At 51.1% G+C, this 22,117-nt stretch overlaps 1 protein-coding gene across 1 annotated transcript in view; it reads left to right on the top strand.

The window, feature by feature from the left end:
* ADAMTS17 (ADAM metallopeptidase with thrombospondin type 1 motif 17) overlaps nucleotides 1-16,449 on the top strand; it is a 343,084-nt gene extending 326,635 nt beyond the window's left edge. The window contains exons 24-25 of the mRNA XM_042989202.1: nucleotides 12,319-12,496; nucleotides 13,622-16,449. Of these exons, the coding sequence (XP_042845136.1) occupies nucleotides 12,319-12,496; nucleotides 13,622-13,791 (348 nt within the window). The 3' untranslated portion in view covers nucleotides 13,792-16,449. The remainder of the gene's footprint in view (nucleotides 1-12,318; nucleotides 12,497-13,621) is intronic.
* The last annotated feature ends 5,668 nt before the right edge of the window (nucleotides 16,450-22,117 follow it).

The following is a 22,117-nucleotide window of genomic DNA, read 5'->3' as shown; positions in this document are numbered from 1 at the left end:
CCATGAATGTAATAACGCTTAGTATGGAGTTGCCAGGATGAGTCTTATCATTGGAAGAAGTTTCACTTGAACTTCACTTGAAGGCTCTTGCAAAACAAACAAAAAAAAAAAGTGCCATTAGAACCTAGAATCCTGTGAGAAAGACGTCAAGGGGCTGAGTTACAGCTCTGACTCACCACTTAATGTGTCTTAATCTGTCTGGCTCTCAGTCTCTTTATCTCTGAAATGGAGAATCATTAACACTGGCCCTGGCCATTTCGCAGAGACTCTCCGAGCTTTCAACGTGCTAGTATATGTGACTCAGCACTTGGACATCTCAGCCCGTTTTCCTGCCCCAAACCTATCACCCAGGGCTCACACCATTGTGAGGCACAGGCACCAGAACTAACCCGTTCTGATCTCATCTAACTTTGTCTTATCAGTAGGAGTACCCAGGCTTTTATACAACCATACCCAAAACCGTCTCGTAGCCAAGCATGTCAGACCCAGCTTGACGTAAACAGGCTATCAACAGCTTGGGTTCTAACCAATAAGAAAACATTTGTGGGTGTCCTATGTCAGAACTGTCAGAAGATGTGGAGGGACAACTACCCAACATAGTAAAGTAACATCATCTGGACTCCAAAAGTCCAGGTGTGGATTGGAATAAAGCGGTCATTATACTCGGGGAATTGGAAGGGTCCTAGTGGTCACCACCCTAAGTGCATCCTGTGCTACTGATGGGTGGCTTCCATGGTCACAGATATCCCTGCGCAGGAAGTAGAGGGGAGGAGTGGTCAGTTAGGGCCTGGGCTGTGTGCACCCATCAGGGTCTGAGGGCACCTGGTATCGTTTCCCCTTTGAGGTTTACCTCTGTACCTGTGCCCTGCAGCCAGGGTCATTAGCCCTGGTTCACTGAAGAAGCAATAGATGCTCCAAGATTGAGTGGCGTGCCCACACCCCTCTGGCAGAGTCCAAGCTCCTGAACCCCAGTTCAGAGCTCAATCCAACCAGTGGACACAGAACGAGAAGGGCTGCGGAGTCCCCGTGACGGTGCCTTTGAGCCACAGCATGCCCTACACATGTTCGTTGGCTCTCCAGGGCTTGGCTTTCTCCAGCCGTTATAGCCATCTGGTTTTGAGAACCAGAGGGACACTTTTGTTTCCTGAAGTACCATGAGCTTCCTGGCACGAGGAGCTGCAGAACACCAGAAAATGAATGTGACTAGTGCCTGAGAAGCTTAGCACGGCAGTGCCCCAGATCTAGCAGCTCAGGCTTTCCCTCCTCCGATGTTCAGGGGCGCTTCCTTGGCTGAGGACGCTGGTATGTGGTCCAGCCAACTCCCACACACAGCCCACCAGGTAGAGCCTTTAGCTGGCCTGCTTCTCTAGTAGCCAGACCATGGCGAATAACACCTCCCAGCTTTCTGGAAAGGAAGGCTTTAGAAGGCCACCGTGCCCACTTTTTACCACAACCAGCTTGATCAGTTATCCCTGATCAGAGGAAAGTAAAAACAAGAAAGAATAATGGAACGGAATGATCTCGGCTGCCATCCAGGGCTGGTATCTGCTGGCATCTGATTGGTGTGCACAGAGCCTTTGGGGAGAGTACTCAGCATTTGTGGGTGCCACCGGCCCCCTCCCCAGCACATCTGGCCAGAGCCAGGACCCAGGCGCAGGCTCGTTCTCCAAGCTGAAAACTCGTCAAGGACACTGAACTGAAAGTCTGTGCATGCATGAACATACTGGGAGCAAGTGTGGTGGGGCAGGAGCAGCACAGAACTCAGCCATGGGACCCCCACCTTGTTTGCCTCACCACCACTCCCTCCTGCCACCGCCATCCCTGGGTGGGCTGGCATGCACAGTTACAGAAATCTGTACAGTTAATAGAAATCTGCCCATGGTTTTTCCCCATTTCTTCTCTGGAGAAGTGGAAAGGATCCCTTGGGGATACTTGTCCTCTCTCACTGGGTGATCAGGTCAGTGTTGGTGGATTCCACTGGATGGTTCTTACCCTGACATTTTCACTTATTCAGACTAAATGTGCTTTGTGAGTAACATCTTGTCTCTGCTCTGCGGCTTGTGCACCGTCCCCTTGTTGCATGCCTGGGGTGGGTGCATTTTTTTTTTAAGTTTATTTTCTTGAGAGAGAGAGAGAGAAAACAAGCTCAGGAGGGGCAGAGAGAGAAGAGAGAGAGAGAGAATCCCAAGCAGGCACCACATTGTGAGCACAGAGCCGGATGCAGGGCTTGAACTCACGAACCGCAAGATCATGACTTGAGCAGAAATCAAGAGTTGGACACTTAACTGGCTGAGCCACCCAGTCGCCCCAAGGGTCAGTGCACTTTTAAACCCTCTCCATTGTAACCAGCCTCCAAACCTCCCCACATTCCAGACTTTGAAGGCTTCACACAAGCTGCCCCAAAGGAAAGTCAATAGAATTTCAAGGGCCGTCAGGGCATCAGTGTGTCTGGGAGCTTTGACATTTTGCATCCAAGCAGTCTCCTGTTACTTGGCCCCACGGGTGCCGTTGAGAAAGATAAGCCATCTCCAGGGAGGTGAGGGACCAGCCAGTCCATGGACATTCCACAGGTGCCATCCTGCACTCACTGAAATAAGAAGGACCAGTCACCCCTGAGAAGGGGCTGGCACCCATCCCTTCCTGTAGCTGGGTGAGGGTGCCTGAGAACAACACCCAGAACCTGGGGGAGTCAGGGCCCCTCCCCTTCCCCCAGCCTCAGCAAATGACTGAACCGTAACCGGGGTCCCATATGAGGGACAGGCTTCACATTCCCATCCCTGCTGAGGGCATTATTACTGCTCTGCCATGTTTGAAAAATGGCCTGCAGCTGGCTACCCTCCTGGGATATTAGCTATTTCCAGATCTGTGCAAATCATTGTTTTCACCCGCTAACTGCTGGGTATTCAACCCGGGGGGAGGGAGACGTCACTTAAAATGGGAGAGGAGGAAATCGCATTTCTTTCTAGAATAGCATGACTTTTGATCAAAAGTTGAGATGTTTCAGTTTCAAGACCAGAGGCATTAATCACCGCTGAAATGACGGGATGTTTCTAATTAGAAACAAATTATTCTGGAGGGATCATAATGGATGGTGTTTTTAAAGAAAACCGTTGGCTGTCTGTGTTAAGAGTATGGCTGTTCCCTTTCACTGAAGAGATCAAAGTGACCGTTGACTTCCTGGTGCCTGCGAAGGTCCCATGGAAGGGGGCTGGTCTAACTCCAAGGCCTCAGTCAGGCCCCAGGTGTGCCCCTCACACCCGAGCCCCAGACTGATGTGGAAATCACAGCACCTCCCAGGGGCCATAGGAGGTCAAAGGAAGAAATAAGCATGAAGAGTGTGTGAGCTGCAGACCCCCAAGAAGTCTGGGAGAGCCTCTCACTCAGTGGTGGAGGCCTTACTGTGCTCTAGGCAGGGAGATGGGGGTTTCAGCTCCATGACCTTAGCAATGAACAGACCTTGCATCGCGAGAGGGGCTTGTTCCTGGAAGTTTTTCAGCCCACACCACTTCCAAAGCTTGCACCTGTTTTGGTGGGGTCTGACCCCACTCCCCACTCTGCAAGGCTGGCCTGCCTGCCAAGCTGGGGGCCGGCAGCCAAGACTCTGGGATTCAACCAGCATTTCCTGAGCTCCCATTCTGTGCCAGAAAACCCGCTCTGGGCCCTGGGGGTATGAGAGTGGATAGTGACCCATCCAAGGTACAGACCGACAGGGAGCCAACTGCAGAAGGCCACCCTGAGTCCCACTGGGCCAGTATGAGCACAGTGCTATGGGACCCAGGCAGCCTCTTCCTGGGAAAACTGTGGATGGGGATGCTGGCAGGGGGTGACACTGCTCCTGTTGGGACCAGTGACAGTGGCCCCTGACATACACCAGTGCTTTAAAATTTACAAAGCACATTCACTCATATTATCTCATTTGACCCCATCCTCATTTTACAGATGAGAAAACTGACTCAGAGTGGTGATGTGGCTTTTTTCCCCAAAGTCACACAGCTAGAAAATAGCAGGGCTAAGAGTCTGGTCCCTGCCTTCTGGCTCTTAATTCACCTTTCTTCCAGGTGCATAATAACCTCAGAGGCTTAGATTCCTAACCTGAAGCGGGTAGGAGATGACCTATGGCCTGCAGCTCTAGTCGTCATAGGCATATGCTTGATATAAAGTCAAGTGTCTACCTGCCCTTGTTTTGCTTTGTTTTTAATATTTATTTTTGAGAGAGTGCAAGCGGGGGAGGTCCAGAGAGAGGGGGACAGAGGATCTGAAGCCGGCTCTGCACTGACAGCACAGAGTCCGACGCAGGGCTCAAACTCATGAACCGCGAGATAATGACCTGAGCTGAAGTCGGACACTCAACCGACTGATCCACCCCCCTCCCAAAAAAAACAAGTCAAGTATCTCCCTGCTCTCTCTCCACACCACCCCCCATCTAAACCTGCTCTCCAAGGGCTTTGTATCAGTCATTGACATAATGGCAATCCCTTGCCTCTATCTGCGGTCCTACATGTTGTCTACCCTTATTTGTGAAATAAAAAGTTGAGTCCTTATTAAAAGAAACTTGCACATCAAAGAGGAAGTATGTGAGACATTGGGGATATCGGGGCCCTTCTCTGGGGCAGCCAGCGGGCAGCCAGCACTGTGGGCGAAGAGAGAGATAAGCCAATTCTCTCTCTATTTGACATTACTCTGAGGAGCATAAGCAGCCAATGAAAGGAAGGTCATCAGATCTCAACGCGTTTCAGGCAGGGGCAGAAGGGAGAGAGGGCAGAATACCCCCTCGGTGTGGAGCACTTTGAGTGGGTGAACAGAGCCTGCCACTGGGTTGTGGACTTGCAGAGAAAAGTCCAGGACCCATACCTGCTCATGTGAGAGAAATGGGCTTGCTGTAGAGCAGCAGAGTCACCGGAAATTGCGAGGAGAGGTGCCTGCATGAAGTGAGCTGAATAATAGCTGATGCCTCTGACCCGTCCATTCACCTAGTGGTGTCCTTTGTCAAACCGGCTGCCTTGGTGTGGAGCAAGGGATCCGAGAGAGGGGGTGGCTCCCCCTGCATTGCAGCCTGGGTTTTAACCACTACCTGGACCTAGTCATTGAATCAGAGGAGATGCTGCCCCTAAGGAACACTTTTGTTTCGACACATGCTACGTCAGTGACCCTAAAGTAGGGCAGACGGTCAGGATGACACAGGTCCACACCCCCCACTGGGCTGTGGCCTCCTGTAAACTTGAACCAGCATCACCCTCTGTCAGCTGGGTCTAGGGGTACCCCCCTATAGGGCATCTGTAAAAGCACTTAGCCCAAGGCCTGGCACAGGGAGATCACCCGGGAGGTGCTTGTTTCTATCATCATCATCATCATCTCGTTATTTTTGCCATTGTCTTCTGCTGCAGCCACAGATCTCTGGTGGAATCCCATTTCTTCCATGGGCCTATCAAATATGTGTTATCTTAGAGCAGCTCTTTGAATGTGGTTCAGGTCCCATAAAACAGTGTGTGCCCTGACCCGGTGTGTGCGCATGGCAACAGCGTGGCTAGGAGGCAGGAGAGCGGCTGCTGCGGCATTTGCTGGGCTCCTGGGCCGGCCTCCTCCAGCGGGGTGGAGCATCTTGTGCGCAGTCACTGACGGGCTGGGAGAGCTAAGCTACCGGAGTGATAACAGCCTCTGCCCAAGGACACACAGAGTGGCCAGGCAGAGTCCCCTGTGTTCCGGGCTCACAGAGCACAGTCCAGAGCTCTTGCAGTTCCTCGGGAGTCAACTTGGCCTTCTGGCTCCCGGGCTGGCGTGGCCCAGCCAGAATCTGTAGGTCGCCAGGTTGCAAATTCAGAGACTTGGGGGAAACCCGAAGCTAAGGCTGAGGCTAGAAGGGAAAAACAGTTTGTGAGGGAGTATGAGTTGAAGGGTGTGTGTGTGTGTGTGTGTGTGTGTGTGTGTGTGTGTGTGTGTGTCTAAGAAAGCATTTCCAGTTTCAAGGCTGGAGCAAAGACAGTGGGGATTTTCATTACTGTTTAAAACCTGCTATTTCAGGTTTCAACAGCTTCTGATGTTTGCATTGCTCAATGCCAAGTCGGGGGAAAATCTGTCAAAAATGCTTTTGAAGAGCTTTTGACATTTCACCAGCCAAGTGCCTCTCAGACACAAAATGGAGTTTTATCTGGAGGGTATTCTCTTCCCCCACCCCCTGCCTCATTCTCTGCCATCCACACCCGCCCCGGGGGCGGGCTGGCCCCTCAGACACCAGGCTCTGGGAGAAGGGGAGAACGTGGGGGCGGTTACACCGCGGGGTGAGGGCTCCCCCTTGCCAAGCCTCCTGCTCACCCCAGAGCCCCGGGGAGGAAGCCAGCCCACCCGCCCCCCCCTCCCCGACTCTGTCGGAACCCCGGGCTCATGCAAGCACCAAACATTCCTGCAGCGTTTTCCCCTTCCTGAGGTTTTTACAACCTCCTTTAGCTAATTCTCAAAACACCCCTTTGGGATTCCGTGTTATTTATAGTGGTGATTTTATAGCTGCGAGAAGTGAAGAGAAGGAAGTCCTCACCAAAGTGGAGCATGTCATCAGGGTCAGGCCTCTGTGGGGTGACAGAGACTTGGATCCTCCCCTCCGGGGAGCGGTGTGGCCCTGGAGGAGGCCGGGTGGGGGGCCTGGAGCTGTCACTGGGGAACAGTCACATGGACGCCCTAAGCCTCACATTCGGCCTCTCTGAAAGGCAGTCCTGTGCTCCTTGTGGTGCCATTCACGCATTTGGTGTGTGTTTATTGTGCACCTACTATGTTCTGAGCACTGCCCTGGCCACAGCCGCTGGTAGTAGAATGATTAACAAGGACTAACGAGAATGATGTTAAGTCCAGGGCCCAGCCCTCAGCGGGCATGCAGAAGGTGGACCTGGCTGCTATTACTGCTATTGTCACCATCATTGTCATCAAGGAAGCAGAGGCGGGAAGCCTTCCACCGTGTCCTTGGGTCTGAGGGACCACAGGCCTTCCCACTCTTTTAGGGAATCCTCTTTTTCATAGCCACACCAGAACTAACACCACAAGCCCATGAGTAAATTCAAGTTGAAGATTTCTCTTTGTTGCCGTGAACCTTTTGCTCTCTGTGCACCAGAACTTTTGATTTTGTTATTGCTTTTCCAGTGAAACTCCCGCTGCAAGTGTCTTTGACTCCCCATCCTAGCCAGGGGAGGGCCCTGAGATCGGTGGCGGGTCACCAAGCCTAGTCTCTGACGTGCGGCTGCGGCCACTTGCTGGGGAGGGGGCTGACCCTGCTTCAGGTCGTCTGGCAGGGAGCTTTTCTGCTGGATTTATCCCTGCTCCATTTCTATCTTTGTTTCCCGAGTCTCAGGGAGTCACGATAAATATTAACGTAATGAGCGACCTGAAAAAAAAAAAAATACCCAACAGTGAAAGAGTGCTTCTAACAAGACCAGATACGTTTTTTTACAGATCTGTTTGCTTGGATTTTAAGAGCCTGAAAATGGCTTCACAGCAATGCTTGGGGCTAATCCGGTGCAATCTGGAGACACTGTGGTCTCCTCACTGTTTAATTAAAATTGAGGCCGAGGGGAGGCAGACAGAGATGGAGCCCATTGTCTGCGCCTGTGTTATCCTGAATGCAGCAAGCTCAAGTTACATACAACGGGATGCTGTTCAAAGCAACCCTTCAGACCTGTCTGCAATCACGTTTGTCTTCAGGGTCAAATCAGCTTCTAACTGTGCTCTCAGAGGTCATCTGGCTGAGCTGCCAGATCAGGGCCAGGAGCCGGGCAAGGGTGGCCCCGCAACACCTGTCTGTGGCGGCCTGCTGCCAGGCAGGGCATGGCCGCCCCATGGAGAGCTAAGCAAGTTGGCCAAGTGACTCAGTGTGTTTTCCTGGGCTTGAGGGACTCCCTGGTCGGCTCTCTCTGTTCTTGTCCAAGCGCAAACTGTTAATAATAATAGCAGCACTTGTTGAGGGCTCGCTCTCTCCCAGACTCCCTGCTGGTCACCTGTCCAAGTGATTCTAATCACTAAATCATTCTGCAGGGAGAGTTTTATTATCCTCAAGCCACAAATGAAAAAACTGGGGCTCAGATAGGTTAAGTAACTTGCCTGAGGTCACACAGCGAGTAAGCAGGGATGGAGTGTGCTGACAGGCCTGTGCTGCCCCTATGGCTCTGTCCCCAGTAAAACCCCAGTCGGGGAGAGTGTGGTTACCCATGGGTGTTCGGCGGGGGCGGGCAGGCTTAACACCACCTGGACTGAAATGGAAGTTTCTTTACCTGCCACTTGGTTACGTGCTTGTCTTCTCACCTGAGGCATTGAAGCAGCCTCTGTGGGGCTGGCTCACACACAATTCAGGTGGATAAGCAAATCCTCTAAGGTTCTCAAAAGTTCTTTTTAATGAGTACAGGCCTTTCACAGCTCACCGCTGTGGGAACAGCAGAGTTCCTAGGACTCCAGCTAAAATTTAGCCCAGCCTAATCTGAGAGGCAAATCCCTATGAGGGGCAGGGCCTGCAGGGTCCCTACATGCCCCCACAGCAGCGGAGGGTCGGCCCCCAGCCTGTCACCTGGCCCTGCCCGGCTTCACAGAGGTGCTGGAGAGCCATGAGAACAGACCCTTGAGTCTCTATGCGGGATCTTTGGAGAGAATTCCATGATCTCATGGAGCAGTTCTTTTCTCCAGACTGGGAAATTAAAGGCCAGTGACCCATACTAGGAAAGATAATGAATAAGAGGTGGACCTGGGCAGTGACCTAGCTTTTCATTTCCTGGCTCCCATAGAGGCTCCCACCAGTGCAAGCTGTAATTCGTACAGGAAGATGGAATTTGGTCCATGGAATGGGGCAGCTGGGGTCCTGTCCCTCCTCTGCCACTCACTCACTGTGTGACCTTGGACCGGACACCCCCACTGAGCTCAGTAGCCAGCAGCCTCTAGATTGTTGTGGAATGTTCCACCTTATTATGGAACCTTACAAGCAAACCCACAGGATAAGCAGACACACCATCTGCATATGCAGGGGGACATCATGAATGCTCTCCCTGCCCCCACCCAACCTCCTGGCCCCAGAGCATGTGAAACATGACTAAGAACTTTCAGAGGAGGAAACCATCCATCAAGGTCACCCTGAATACCTGAGTTTTACAATGGTCATTGATCATTTTCAGGCAGAGACCTTTGTCAGTTTTGCGCTTGGTGTGAATAGACCCACAGGATTGAGTTCTTGCCCTGATTTTTACGTACATAATAATGACACCTGCAAAAGACATCGAAACACTTCCTGAGGTTCCTGGCCAGGAAGTAACTCACCCCTGGCCGACCGCCTAGCCAGCAGGGCTTTGGGTACCTCGCGGTCAGGGGGTGCCATAGGAGCAAGATAGACATAGCTTTAGGCACCTTCTCCATTTGGCTGTGCTGTTTCCTGGGGCCCCAACCACCACCAGTCCCACCCTGGGTGGTCCCCCTCTCCAAGGAATATTAAGACACGTAATTCCTAATTCTTCCTTCCGGGTGTGTCTCCTATAGCAGGTGGCTCCAGGGCCCATGGTGCAGTCAAGATCCGATGAGAAAAAGGATGTTGATGTCACTTGTAGATCAGCCTGCAGATACCTCTTTTCCTCACAAAGGCAGTTGAGTGCCAAATAGTCACAGGAATCTGGTCCCAAGTACATGGTAATCCCATTTTCCCAGGAAGTAGATTTTATTTTATTTTTTTGATTTTACAACCACCTTACATATAAAAAATCTTTAATGGTATAGGTGGACTAGTCAAATGTCTCCATAAACTACATAATTTATTCAGGTAGTTACACATTCATATTTAAAGGTATATAATAGGGGCGCCTGGGTGGCTCAGTCAGTTGAGTGTCCGTCTGACTTCAGCTCAGGTCATGATCTCGTGGTTCGTGAGTTCCAGTCCCACGTCAAGCTCTGTGCTGACAGCTCAGAGCCTGGAGCCTGCTTCGGATTCTGTGTCTCCCTCTTTGCCCCTCCACTGCTCACACCCTGTCTTTCTCTGTCTCAAAAATAAATAAACATTAAAAAAAATTTTAACTTATTAGAAATGTTTGCTCATCTTGCAGAGCACTAGAAGAACAAGTTACAATCCAAGGTTTTACGGTATTTGTATATGAATATTCAACTACTTCAGTTGTAAGAAGAGAGAGCTCATTCCACTACACAGGCCACTGGGCAGAAGTTCAGGATAAATCAGAGGTTCTCAGTTGTGGGTGCCCCTTCTACATATATTGATTGATTGTCCTGGGACACCGAGGTTTTTAGAAGCTCACCAGGTAATCCCAAGAACAGATCCCAACCTGCTGTCAGCTCCCCGCCCCCCCAGAGGCCCCCCAGGTATAAGTCCTGTTGCTATGGCAGCCGTCCTAAGTTTAAGGTCTCCTGTTGGTGGGACCTCCTCATGTGACCTCACTCCTCCACCTCAGCAGCCCTCAAACTTCTCTTGTGCTCCAGTGCCAACCCCCAAGGTCTAGGGTGGGGCCCAGAAATCTGCATCCATTAATGCACAATGAATTCTCAAGCCCACAAGCAGCCCATGCCTAGTGTATCCAGAAGATAGGATGTGAAGCAAGACACAAAGCGGGGGCCCTGGGGCCTGCCTTGCCTGTTGGGGAGCGTGCCTGTTCTGGTTTGAACATGCCAGAGCCCACAGTGGGTGTCACTTGTGGTTTTCCCACCTCCTTTTTGATTTGCAAAGACCCCTTCAGAGCACCATTCCCTCTGAGCCTCTTTATCCTTCTAAAGTGAAAACAAAAACAAAAACCCCACATGATTCTGCAGAGGAATTCACCTGGCACACAAAAGCTCTTTCCGGAGCAGACAGTGCCCACGTGGTCACAAATGGTACCAGCAGTCTCCCATCAAGCCTGTGCCTGGTGACTCCTCGCAGACCCCTGGAGGGAAGGTCCTCCTTCCAGCACAGGCCAAGGTCCGGCCCAAAGGGGAGGAGACAGGGAGGCACACTCTCCGGACGGCACCTGGCGTCGTCACCGCATGTGGCATTCGGAGGGCAGGCCCCGCTCTCCTTTCTCCACCCCGAGGTGCCGGTATTAACTCCAGCTGGGCTATTGCACCTGAGGCCTTTGCTTTATTAAAGTTTTGCAGAGTGCTCTCAGAACCCCATAAATCACGGGTTGCGTGGGCGCTAGGGGACACCAGATGGGGAGAAAGTGCATAGGAACCTGACTCTCTGGCTGGAAGCGACCAGCTTATTGGAGAGACAGTTCCAAGGGCCCCTGGGAGAGCGTGCAAGTGCCCAGGAGTTCGGAGAGCAGGATCAGGGTGGCGGAGCTGAGTCGCTGACAGTCTCCCTGTGGAGCACTTTAAAGGGATGCAAAGAGAGACAGGACTTGGGAAAGTCCTACCGAGTCCGCTCACTGGGAACCTGGGATGTCTGCTGAGCTACGCCAGGCGGGTTTTAGCAAACCCAGGTCTACCAGCAGCCCGGGATTTGGTGTCTGAGTTAAAGCTGTCAGCCACAAACAGTATGAGATTCCTTGACTCTGTGATGCAAAAAAAAGATTGTGCTTCGTTTTCTCCACCTTGATTCTGAGCCCCGACCCTCCAGGCTTGCGGGAAATTTGACCCCACTCATGCCTGAGCTCCCCTCCACAACCAAGACCAGGCAAAGACCCCAGAGCCTCCCACAGCACAAAGCACTGGGGAAGACCCACTTGGTCATCAGGCCCAGTGCCTCCTGGGTGCCATCAGGCCACCCTGTCCACTGTCTCAAGGATTTCAAAAGCCCAGCTCTCTGCTGGGAATGGGAGTAGAGAGGGTGGGAAGTGAAATGCAGGCCTCATACATTAATGTTTTAGCAACTGTCTTGCATCTTAGCTCAGGCTGCTGGGGTGAAACTCCATAGACTAGGGGGCTTAAACCACAGACATTTAGTTCTTGTGATTCTGGAGGCTGAGAAGTCTAAGGTCAAGGTGCTAGCAGATTTGTTTCTTGGTGAGGGCCCGTGTCCTGGCCGTGTCCTCACATGGGGGAAAGACAGACTCTGGTCTCTCTTCCTCTTTATAAAGACACAGTTCTCATCATGGAGGCTCTGCCCTCATACCCTCATCTAAACCTAACTACCTCCCAAAAGCCCCACCTTCAAATACGATCCCATTGGGAGTTAGGGATTTGGGGAGACAAAAGACATTCAGTCCGTAACATCTCGAAGCAGGTTTCTGTCAGACACCTGGGATGCAGTGAAGCCCCTTGTCCCGCATTATTCCAAGCCCCTGGGAATGACACCGAGGGGCAGCTGCATTGCAAAGCCATTGTCAAGGACTCCTGGGTGTAGGTTAGGCCCCCAGCTCAGGCTGTCCCTGTGTCTGGCAGTGCTCCTCAACCTGTGGGAAGGGCCTCCAGTCCCGCGTAGTACAGTGCATGCACAAGGTCACCGGCCGCCATGGCAACGAGTGCCCCGCCCTCTCGAAGCCAGCAGCCTACAGACAGTGCCACCAGGAGGTCTGCAATGACAAGATCAACGTGAACACCATCACCTCCCCTCGCCTCGGTGAGTGGCCCCCGGTTTCTGGGGTGGGGAGGTGGGAGTTCTGTAAGCCAGAAAGCCCCCTTTGGGCCCTAGCTGAGCCCTGAAGAGGTCTTTTGTCAGCTCTGTAGAAGGTTAGAGGTTTCAGAGGTGGAATTTCGTTCCTTGTCATGAAAAAGACGTCTGCTAGCGGCAACCTCAAACACAACAACGGCTCAAGCGTCCCGCTTAGTCCCTCTGCCAACGAGGAACACGGGAGGGTGGTCTTCAGTTAATGTTTTTGGGCTCCTGTGCACGAGGAGGGCAAAGGGAGGTGCGTTCTTCCAGAAGTGAAGGAGCTGGGGCGACATTCACGAAGCCTCGGTGACGTTCGCATGGGATGCTCCCCAAGCTAACACTTGAGAAGAAAACAGAGGTGTTGATAGGGTGGAGTATTTAATTCAGTGGCACAGGAGGGAGAAGAGGAGCATTTAACACTAATCTGGTGATTCCTTTTGACGGTGTCCACTTTTCCAAATAGAAATCCCTGAGGAATATTTTCCTACCCAGAGCCCCTTTCCCTAACACTGGAACACAGCCAGAATGAAGAGGGTTTCTAAGTTGCTTCACTGGAGGGTCTTTGAACTGGCAGAGGGGCACCCCGGGCTTTTGCATGCACACACCTCCTTGGTATGCTCCAGAGACCTCCCTCAGGCAGGACATTCTCTCTGCAGGATGACCCTGAAGGAGATTCGGGCCACTTGCTTAGGCTACGAGCTTATGCTTTGGTGGCCCTTTGATGTCCACCGCCCCGTGCCGTTCTGTTTTATGAATGCCAGCAACAATGGTGTCCTTCTCCAAAAAATAACAGCAAGTGCCACTTAGGTGAGAAGCAGGGTGCACAGTGCCCTGGCCCTGAGGAAGCAGCAGGCAGACCCATGCTCTGCCAAGGGGTCGGGTTAGACACAGGAGCGTGTCCCCTGTCGAAAACAGCGGCATCCCGTGGCCCCGGCAGGGGGTGTATTTCCTCCGTTTGCGCAAGGCTCCGGTGTGCTTGTCGGTGAGGGCAGCTCCGGAGTGTGTCAGACCACAGGCCGCCCCTGCGCAGGCATCCTGATGTCCCTGGGCCATCCGTAACCCCTGGGCTTTCTGTTTCCACCATCCCTGTAGCCGCTCTGACCTACAAATGTACGCGGGACCAGTGGACAGTGTACTGCCGGGTCATCCGAGAAAAGAACCTCTGTCAGGACATGCGGTGGTACCAGCGCTGCTGCCAGACGTGCAGGGACTTCTATGCGAACAAGATGCGCCAGCCGCTGCCACCGCCACCAAGCTCATGACACGTGGCCCAAGGGTCCCTCGACGCGCCAGCGCGAGGCCTGAATCCTGATGACATGGCTCGTTGAAAGCCTCCCTACCCAAGAGCGCACCAGTCCTGCGGCCGGGACCCCCCTCCCCCAGAGCACAGCGCCGCTCCCCCCACCAGGCTGTCCCGAGAATCCAATCGCATAGAACTTGAGCGTGGACTTGACATTTGCTGTTAGTGCTTTTGTACTTAATATATTGTTAATGGCCACTGGATGGCTTTCTCCGGTAAGGAAAAAAATAGGCATGAGTCACAAAATTATTGTAATTTCTAAGGTTCTGTGTACCTCAAAGGGAACACCTCTGACAGACAGTTGTCAAAAGAAAGAGACGTCACTGAGCGCTTCTGTCCAGCTTTCTTTTGACGATTGAATTCCCGGTGCTTGATGTGCCGGGGGCAGGGGGACTATCCCCCCAGTGAGACATTCCACGTTCAAACAGGCTTTATTCTGAAAGCCGGTGACACCCCGGAAGGAAGGACAGATGTCAGTGAGCCTCTGCCAATGGCTCCCCCCAAGAGGGCCAGGGTCAGCACTTAGCCTCTCAGCTCATCTCTGAAAAGGTGTTCTCTAGATCCTGGGCCTTCTCTTGGAAGTCTTGTCCCTGACAGTCTGAATCTGTATCAGCCAAAGACACCAGGGCCGCATAGTTTTGCGTAAAAACCTGTGTTGGGGAGAATATTCTGGAAGTGTTTGGGTTTGGGCAGGCATCTAATTCGTATACTGTCCACCACATAGGGAAACAGAAAAGTCTTTCTTCGAGGTGCTATGAAATGGGACATCTGTTCATTTGGGTGATGGGACTGTTCCCTGGCATAAAGGTGAGCTCAGGACAGCTTTGTCAGGGGTGTGTGGCCCCTCCACATTCTGGGGGCCTCCACTCTTGTCAGTACTTCATAAAGCTTTGCACCTTAGACCTGGCTTCCCATTGACCTTGGCCATCTATCTGAAGTTGATTCTTTTTAGAAGCTCTGCCTCCTTCGCCCTGGCATGGGACTGGTTTCCTCCAGAAGCCCCTTGGCCTGGGGGGCCGGGATCACTGCACAAGCACCGAGCCTTCCCACAGCCCAGACCTTGGGGGACCCATTATTGTCATGCTGTCGGTATTGACCCATCTTCTTAGTAAGACAAGGATGACCCTCAGAAAAGCACGAAGAAAGTCTTTCCCTCCCGCAACCTATCAAAACAGAGCTGTGCCCTGTCTAGAAGTCTGAGGAAATGACAAGAACACAGAAGATGGTAGGACCCTGCCCGCTTTGGGAGCTGGGAGAGAAAGACCCTAGATGCCAGGAGACCTGTTTTGCTCACCAGCTTGGTGGGTGTTTGATGGGTGCTTATGTTCAAGGACTTTACCATGACAAACCCACCTCCTCCCTTATTGCAGACGGGGGAATCTCACTTATGCCAATGTCCCAGGGATCATCTCCAAGTTCTTCCTGATTTATTGGTGCTGTTTTTATGTATCTGCTTTGGTTTTTGATGATGTCACAACTTTAGGGTCCATTAGCTTAAATCAGAAAGAAAACAAAAAGAAAATCTCCTGCCTTCTCAACCCCGTCTTACAGGCTGTTTCAATTTATGATTTCTAATATTCCAGAGATAGAGACGTGGTAGGGATGACAAGAGATTTGTGCGGTTCCTCTTGGATCAACGAGAAGTATTTGAGAAGCTTGCTTGGGTGCTCTGATTGAGAGAGTGCCAGGATAGCGCGATCCACCCTGCAGTGTAAACCCCGTCAGTGTTGCAGCACAGCCTATGCAAAACGCTGTCCTCCCCAGCTCAGGCTTGGCCACTGACAGACTCCCCCAAACCCCATTTCTGCAAAACTCTCAAATTCTTGGGGAGCTAGGGTTCCAAAATGGGCTGTGCTTCACCATGTAATGTCAGAAAGATAGCAGCCTCGGGGGCTGAGGAGCTGAGCCAGGGCAGCCAGCTAAGGAACCCACGGGGCCCGCCCAAGCTGGGCATGTACGTGCCCCTAGGCTAGCACTTTCTCGGATGCCTCTGAATATTCCCCCCGACTGGCTACCTTGACTATATCAACTGGATGCATCTGGCAAGGGCCCCACCCTCTCAAAATGCAAATAATTGATTTCGTTATTATCGAACACCCACTGGTTCCCCCAGAGTCCATGTCTCTCTGACCTCCTTTAGCTCATGCTGGCACTTGCTGCTCTGAAATTCACCAGCCCGCCTTCTGTTCATGGCACAAGCAATGATTGATTTCGGCGAAGCCATGATGGCACTCTTGTTCCACTTTGTACAGAAGACATTGAAACCCTGTGATCACAACAGTGACGTTTCTTTATTCACAATACCCTGTACTGTCACTCAAGTACTGTACCTTTTTGATTGCACAAACGCGTTACTAACGACAGAGTCTTACGACCTTATGGTGCTACTTTTGTGGGTGCGAATGAAGCCCTCTCACTTGACCATGGCTTGACATTATCAGAACACAGGGAAAGATCCTCAGCAGCAATAATCTCATTGCTTTGTTCTCTTTTCTCCATTTCAGAGTCAAATGTATATATTTTCCATTAGTTAACTTACATTACGTACTGTACCCATGGTATTTTTGTTTTACTTTTTGGTGCTGGTTTTGAAAGAAAAAAAAAGAACAGAAGACAAACATTGGACACCACTGTAAATGAAAAATTAATCATTTCATTGGAAGTGAGTTGAACATGTTAATAAAATGTTTTTCCATAACAATTTTAAGCTGTCTGTGGAGTACGAGACAAAAACCAGTCCTCCGGGGCTGACAGAGGGAGGCCTGTCCTTCTGCGAGTGGTCACATAGCTTGCCTGGAACAGCGTCCCGACCACAGCTGTGGACAGGGTCAGAGGTCGCTGGTAAATGCAGTTCTGGCGGGTGGCTGTGTCTCCCTGCGTGAGCACTAACAAATCATTCCGTCCCAGGCCTCACCCCTGTGTGGTTGCAAAACCGCGGGTGGGGACATGAGGGTCTGGCAGCTGTGCTGTCAGTCTGTGTCTGATGCAGAACAGCAGCCACCTCGCTCACGGAGACGCCCGTGCACCATGGGGGTGCAGTGACCCCTGCTGCAGGGGACCCCTCAGAGCTCCAGCCCTGGTCGTGTCAGAATAGGCACCTGCTCCCTGCAACCCTGCTTGTCTGTCTTTAGCACCCCCGTCCCCAACCCTGCTGATGGTCCATACAGCTCCCCTCTTCGTGCAGGTGTGAGCAGGGGTCCTGGCCCCACCATCGTCCCAGACTGAGGACACAGCAAGGGTACTACACCACCATAACTGAGATTGCTGCAGTTATTGGGACCCTGTCTTGGCCTGACCAGGAGCAGGGATGTCACCTCTCCTTCTCATGGGAGTAGTTACATGACCTCATGTAACTACTCAAAATTTACACAGGGTCTCATCTCCTCCTGGCATCAAGGAGAAAGAGCTCCCCAGCCAAGAACTTGGAACTCCATTCGACAGACAGCACTTCCTTTTAACATTGGAGCAGCCCCCAGAAACCTCGTGAAATAAAGACTGTTTAACAGATGACAAACTGCCCACGGCCCCCCAGTTGCCAGGAAAGCTGTTGCTTGTCTTAATTCTCATTGATGATCAGCCATCTACCTCAGGCACCTGTATCTTCTCCTCCTTTCTCTGAGTTCTGATCTCTCTAAAACTTCTAACAGCCCTGATGGTTTGTGATTTCTCCATAAGCCGCTTACACTCTGGGGTGGTCCTCAGCCATTTCAATTTCTTGGGTGAAATTGACAAGCGCTCAATCAGCAAGTGTTGAGTGGGTTTCTAGTAGGAACCAAGCACTCCCTGGAACTGATGGAACACAAAAGAACAAAAGACCAGCTCAGAAGCCCACAGCCCCATTGAGCCGACAAGCCTGGAGTTCAGAACAACAGAGAATGAGCTAGAGCTGCAGGAACTCCAAGGAGGGAAAGGTCAGGACCTCCTTTGTGGGTTCGTTGATTGACCTCTGGACACAGGCTAGAAGGGTTAGGGTTGGAATTTCCATGAACTCTCCAGACCACTGGCACTGCCCCCTGTGCTGCACTAACACTATTCTCAGGTCACCTGACCTTCAGGTATCCCATTGCACAGACGTTTTCACACCTGTCCTCAGCAGCCCTCTCCTTTGGGTCATCCTCTTCTCCCTGTCTATGGACCCACTGTGTCCTGACTTTTGTCCTCCTCCAACTCCTTCCTAGATCTCCTTTCCTGCCAACTCTATGTGATGGAATGCCCCAGGGCTCAGCCCTAACCTCCATCTCTCTATATACTTTATCCCTAGGCTATGTCACCCAGACCTGAGACTTTGACAACCATGCACATTCTGGTATCTCCCAAATGAACATCTTTGGCCCTGACCTCTCCCTTGACCTCCATATATATACACGACCTCTCCATGTGCACAGGCAAGCCCACAGGAAGCTCTGATACTGGGATGGCCTTTCAGAGGTGTGCCAAATCTGAGACTTGGTGGGGATAGCTTACCTCTGGCTCCCTCCATGTGGCTTTAGCTGGGGTGGTTCAAAGGAGGAGAGGCTGGGGTTATCAGAAGGCTCCCATGCTTGCATATCTGACAACCAATGCTGGCTCTAAGAACCTCACCCAGGACTGTTATCCAGAACACCTACAAGTGACCTCTCCAAGGGGCTGCTTGGCAGCCCTGAGGCACAATGGCAGGGTTTCAGTGGCAAACACTCTGAGAGAGACCATGACTCTCCTGACCTCATGTAACTACTCAAAATTTAACAGCATCACGTCCACCATCCTCTAATAGTTGAGGAAGTCACAAAGGCTCACCTAAGTTCAAAGATTCTATGTCTTGCTGGGGGCAACAGCAAGACCCTGGAAGAGCAACTGAGATGAGAATTTGTGCAGCCATTTGGGGGAAGAGCCATATACTCCCACATGCAGAATATGCTCACCTTCCCCCCAGTGTTCCATCCCATTTCAACGTCATGTTCAGGCTCAAGGCCCTGGATTTCACCATCTAAGTCAGGTGCAGGTACAGGTAGGCAGCTTCTTGAGCACTATTTCTCTCAATGTAAAGACCATGAAACTCAGAAGGGACATTATCTCCTTCCAACCTCCAACACCCAAGAGAAAAGAGTGGGATGGGCACAGGAGAGCCGATGTAGATACTCTCTGTTTAAAAAGGAGGGGAAAGGGAGGCCCATAGAAACTACTGTCCGTAGCAGTTCTAAAGTCCAGCATGGCACAAGTGGCCTGTTCCATTAGACCCAGCCCTACTGCCTGGGAGTGATTCTCCCAGAATTGCCTCCAGAAGCCAAAGATGCTTGCCATTTGCTGTGATTCATTCCTAATGGTAGGGGAAGAAAATGCAGTCAAGGGCCCTTGCCTCTGCTGAGGACATGCTAACATGCTCCAGACCTCTGGACTCCTAAAAACGTCACTGATCCGGTGTGTCCTTGAATATTCACAGTGCTAATCTCCCACCTGCTAGAGCACAAGTGTCTTTATGAGGCCTCCAATTTACATGTCTCTGCTCTGATTAACATGACATCGTGGATACAGTGGATCACTGTGGATTCTGTGAAGGGCCTGTATAGTCCAGGCCCTCTGGGGCTATGTTATAATAGAGTGTTAAGGTAGCCCTGGAGAAGACAGTACATGATGGCTACTGTTGTCTGTCACACACGAACATGACCTACTCTGGCCTTCCTTTCTGATAGAACTGGAAAAGGATGCATTTCCTAGCTTAAAAGTTGTATACCTTGTATCTTGAAGCTTGTTAATCTGCTCTGGAAAGGATACCACATCTGGCACAGCATACTCATTGGTGACTAATTCTTGGTTAAGACTGTCATGTGACAGGACCAAATCTAAATTTCTCAGGGGCCAGACTGATGACTTTTATGGGGAGATGGTGGAATAACCTCCCCCTGCATTCTTTCGGTCTTTAAGCATGATGCTGAAATTCACCATTGCAATATTGCTATTTTGCAATATTGCTATTGACTCACTTTCTTGCCTGGAGAGAGGGAGGCAGGATCACAGGCTTCCATTTGGACTTCCCCACTATACTATAATGGTGCCTTATTCCACAGGATGAGGACTTAGTTCATCTACCCCAAGTGCCCATTCAGGGACAGGGGAAATGATCACTGGGTGGTCTTAAGGAACCACTGGGCCCACTATGAATCAAACCTGGACCAGGACTCCATTCATTATCTGAACCTCATCCCCCTTCACTCTAGAATGGGACCATGATAACACTCTGGGTCCCCAGCAGCATTGTCAACTTGGATCCCATGTGCAGCATGTAATTGACTAAGGATTAAATTAATCATCCTCAGCACTCTTACTGCTTTTTGCCAATGCATCAGGGACACTCAGCAATAGCCATTCAATTTCTTCACTTTATAATTTCTGTTTCCCTGTGTCTTTCAAATGACTGAGACATTATGCCACTCGTACTGATGTCAGGGGCATGAGGTCCCTTGATCTAGCTGGCAGGAGATGCAACTCCAAAATCCTATTTTAGGGCCTGCTTCCTTAGGATCGCTGCTGGCACCAACTGCCTTAGTTTGCATGTTTGGGAACCAGTCTCTGAGGTGGAGATCTGTGGAGGGAGGTTCACGGGGAGGTGCCCTCAGGAACACAACAAAGGTGCGAGCGCATCAAGGTTGGTTGGGCACAGAGAGATAGGGAACCCTGACAGTCACAACAGGAGCTCAGCTGGTGCCATAGGGAGTTTTGAAGCTGGAATGGCCCTTCAACGTTGTCCCACACTAATGCAAGGGGGTGGGCCTGTGTATTTTGCTGCCAGCTGCCCTGGGGAAAGTGTAGTCTTAAGAGTTAGCTCCCTTCTGGGATGCCTGGGTTGCTCAATCGGTTAAGCATCTGACTCTTGATTTCGGCTCAAGTCATGATCTCAGGATCCTGAGATTGAGCCCCGCATCAGGCTTCATGCTGAGTGTGGACCCTGCTTAAGATCCTTTCTCTCTCTCTCTCTCTCTCTCTCTCTCTGCCCCTCTTGTGCTCTATCTCTCTAAAAAGTAAATTTAAAAAAACATAAAGAGTTATCTCCCTTCTGCCAAGGGCAAGGCCTGGGGACGTACTCTGCTGTGAGTCAGCCAAGACTGAGGGAGCTGGGAGAATGAGGGCCTCGATTCTGGAGGGAGATTTGTGTAGCACAGCACAACTCCCACTGCATGCCTCAAGCTTAGATCTTACGAAATTAAATTCTCAATTTCCTCCCTCTTATAAACTCCTTCCAGAGGTTTCTTCGTCTCAATGGCACCACTATCCACTAATGAGGTGGTTGGGGGGGTGGGCTAAATGGGCAGTGAACATTAGGAGGGCACTTGTTGGGATGAGCACTGGGTATTATATGTAAGTGATGAATCACTAAATTCTACTCCTAAAACCCAGACTACACTCTATGTTAAGTAACTCATATTTAGATAGATGGATGAGTAGACACATACATACATACATACATACATAAATACATAGATGATAGATGATAGATTGATAGGCAGATGGTAGATAGATGATAGATAAGAAAAAGAAAAGGCAAAAAAGAAAAAAAAACTTCAAAGTCATCCTTGTTTCCTCAGTTTCCCTTTTTATCCCCAGTCCAGTGCAGCCATAAATACCATTGGTTCTGCCTCCAAATTATGTCTCTAGTCTGTCTGCCTTTCCCTCTGACTCTGCCACCACTGTGCACCACGTCACAGACCCCCACCAGGACCCTGCCTCCTGACCATCCCCCTCCCTCCTTTCAGCTTCTTCCAATATGTTCTCCACACCCAGTCAGAGCAATATCTCCTAAACATAAACCCTGGCATCCTCCCCACTTAAAACCCTTCAATAGCTTCTCACCTCTGGAGTTTTCTCATCTCACAGCCCTGTGTGATCCTGCCCCTGCTGTCCTCCCTCCCACGTGGTCATTCTCACATATACATCAGCCTCACAGCCTCCTTTCTGTCTTATCATCCCCCACCCTCTTCCCCGCTTTGGGCCTTTGCAGGTCCTATTGCTTGTGTTGCCCCAACTAGCCCAGACCTTCCCGTGGCTGATTATCTACACCCTTAATGCCTCTGCTGAAATGTTATTTATTCCTCAGACTTTCCTTGAACACCATCTGAAGTGACTTCCCAGTCACGGCAGCCATCTTTATTTCCTCATCATATTCCTCATCATATTTCCTCATTCCTTGCCATAACCTATCATGACTCCCTTGACCTGTTGCACTACCATATAGTCTGTCTTCCCACCTAGAAAGTAAGTGCCACGAGGGCAAAACACCCATGCCCCTCATGTATCATCAGATCCCTAATGCCCAA

This window comes from Panthera tigris, chromosome B3, assembly GCF_018350195.1.
Source record: "Panthera tigris isolate Pti1 chromosome B3, P.tigris_Pti1_mat1.1, whole genome shotgun sequence".
NCBI lineage: Eukaryota > Metazoa > Chordata > Mammalia > Carnivora > Felidae > Panthera > Panthera tigris.
The sequence above is the reverse complement of the archived record's forward strand: the minus strand, read 5'-3'. Positions and strand labels throughout refer to the sequence as shown.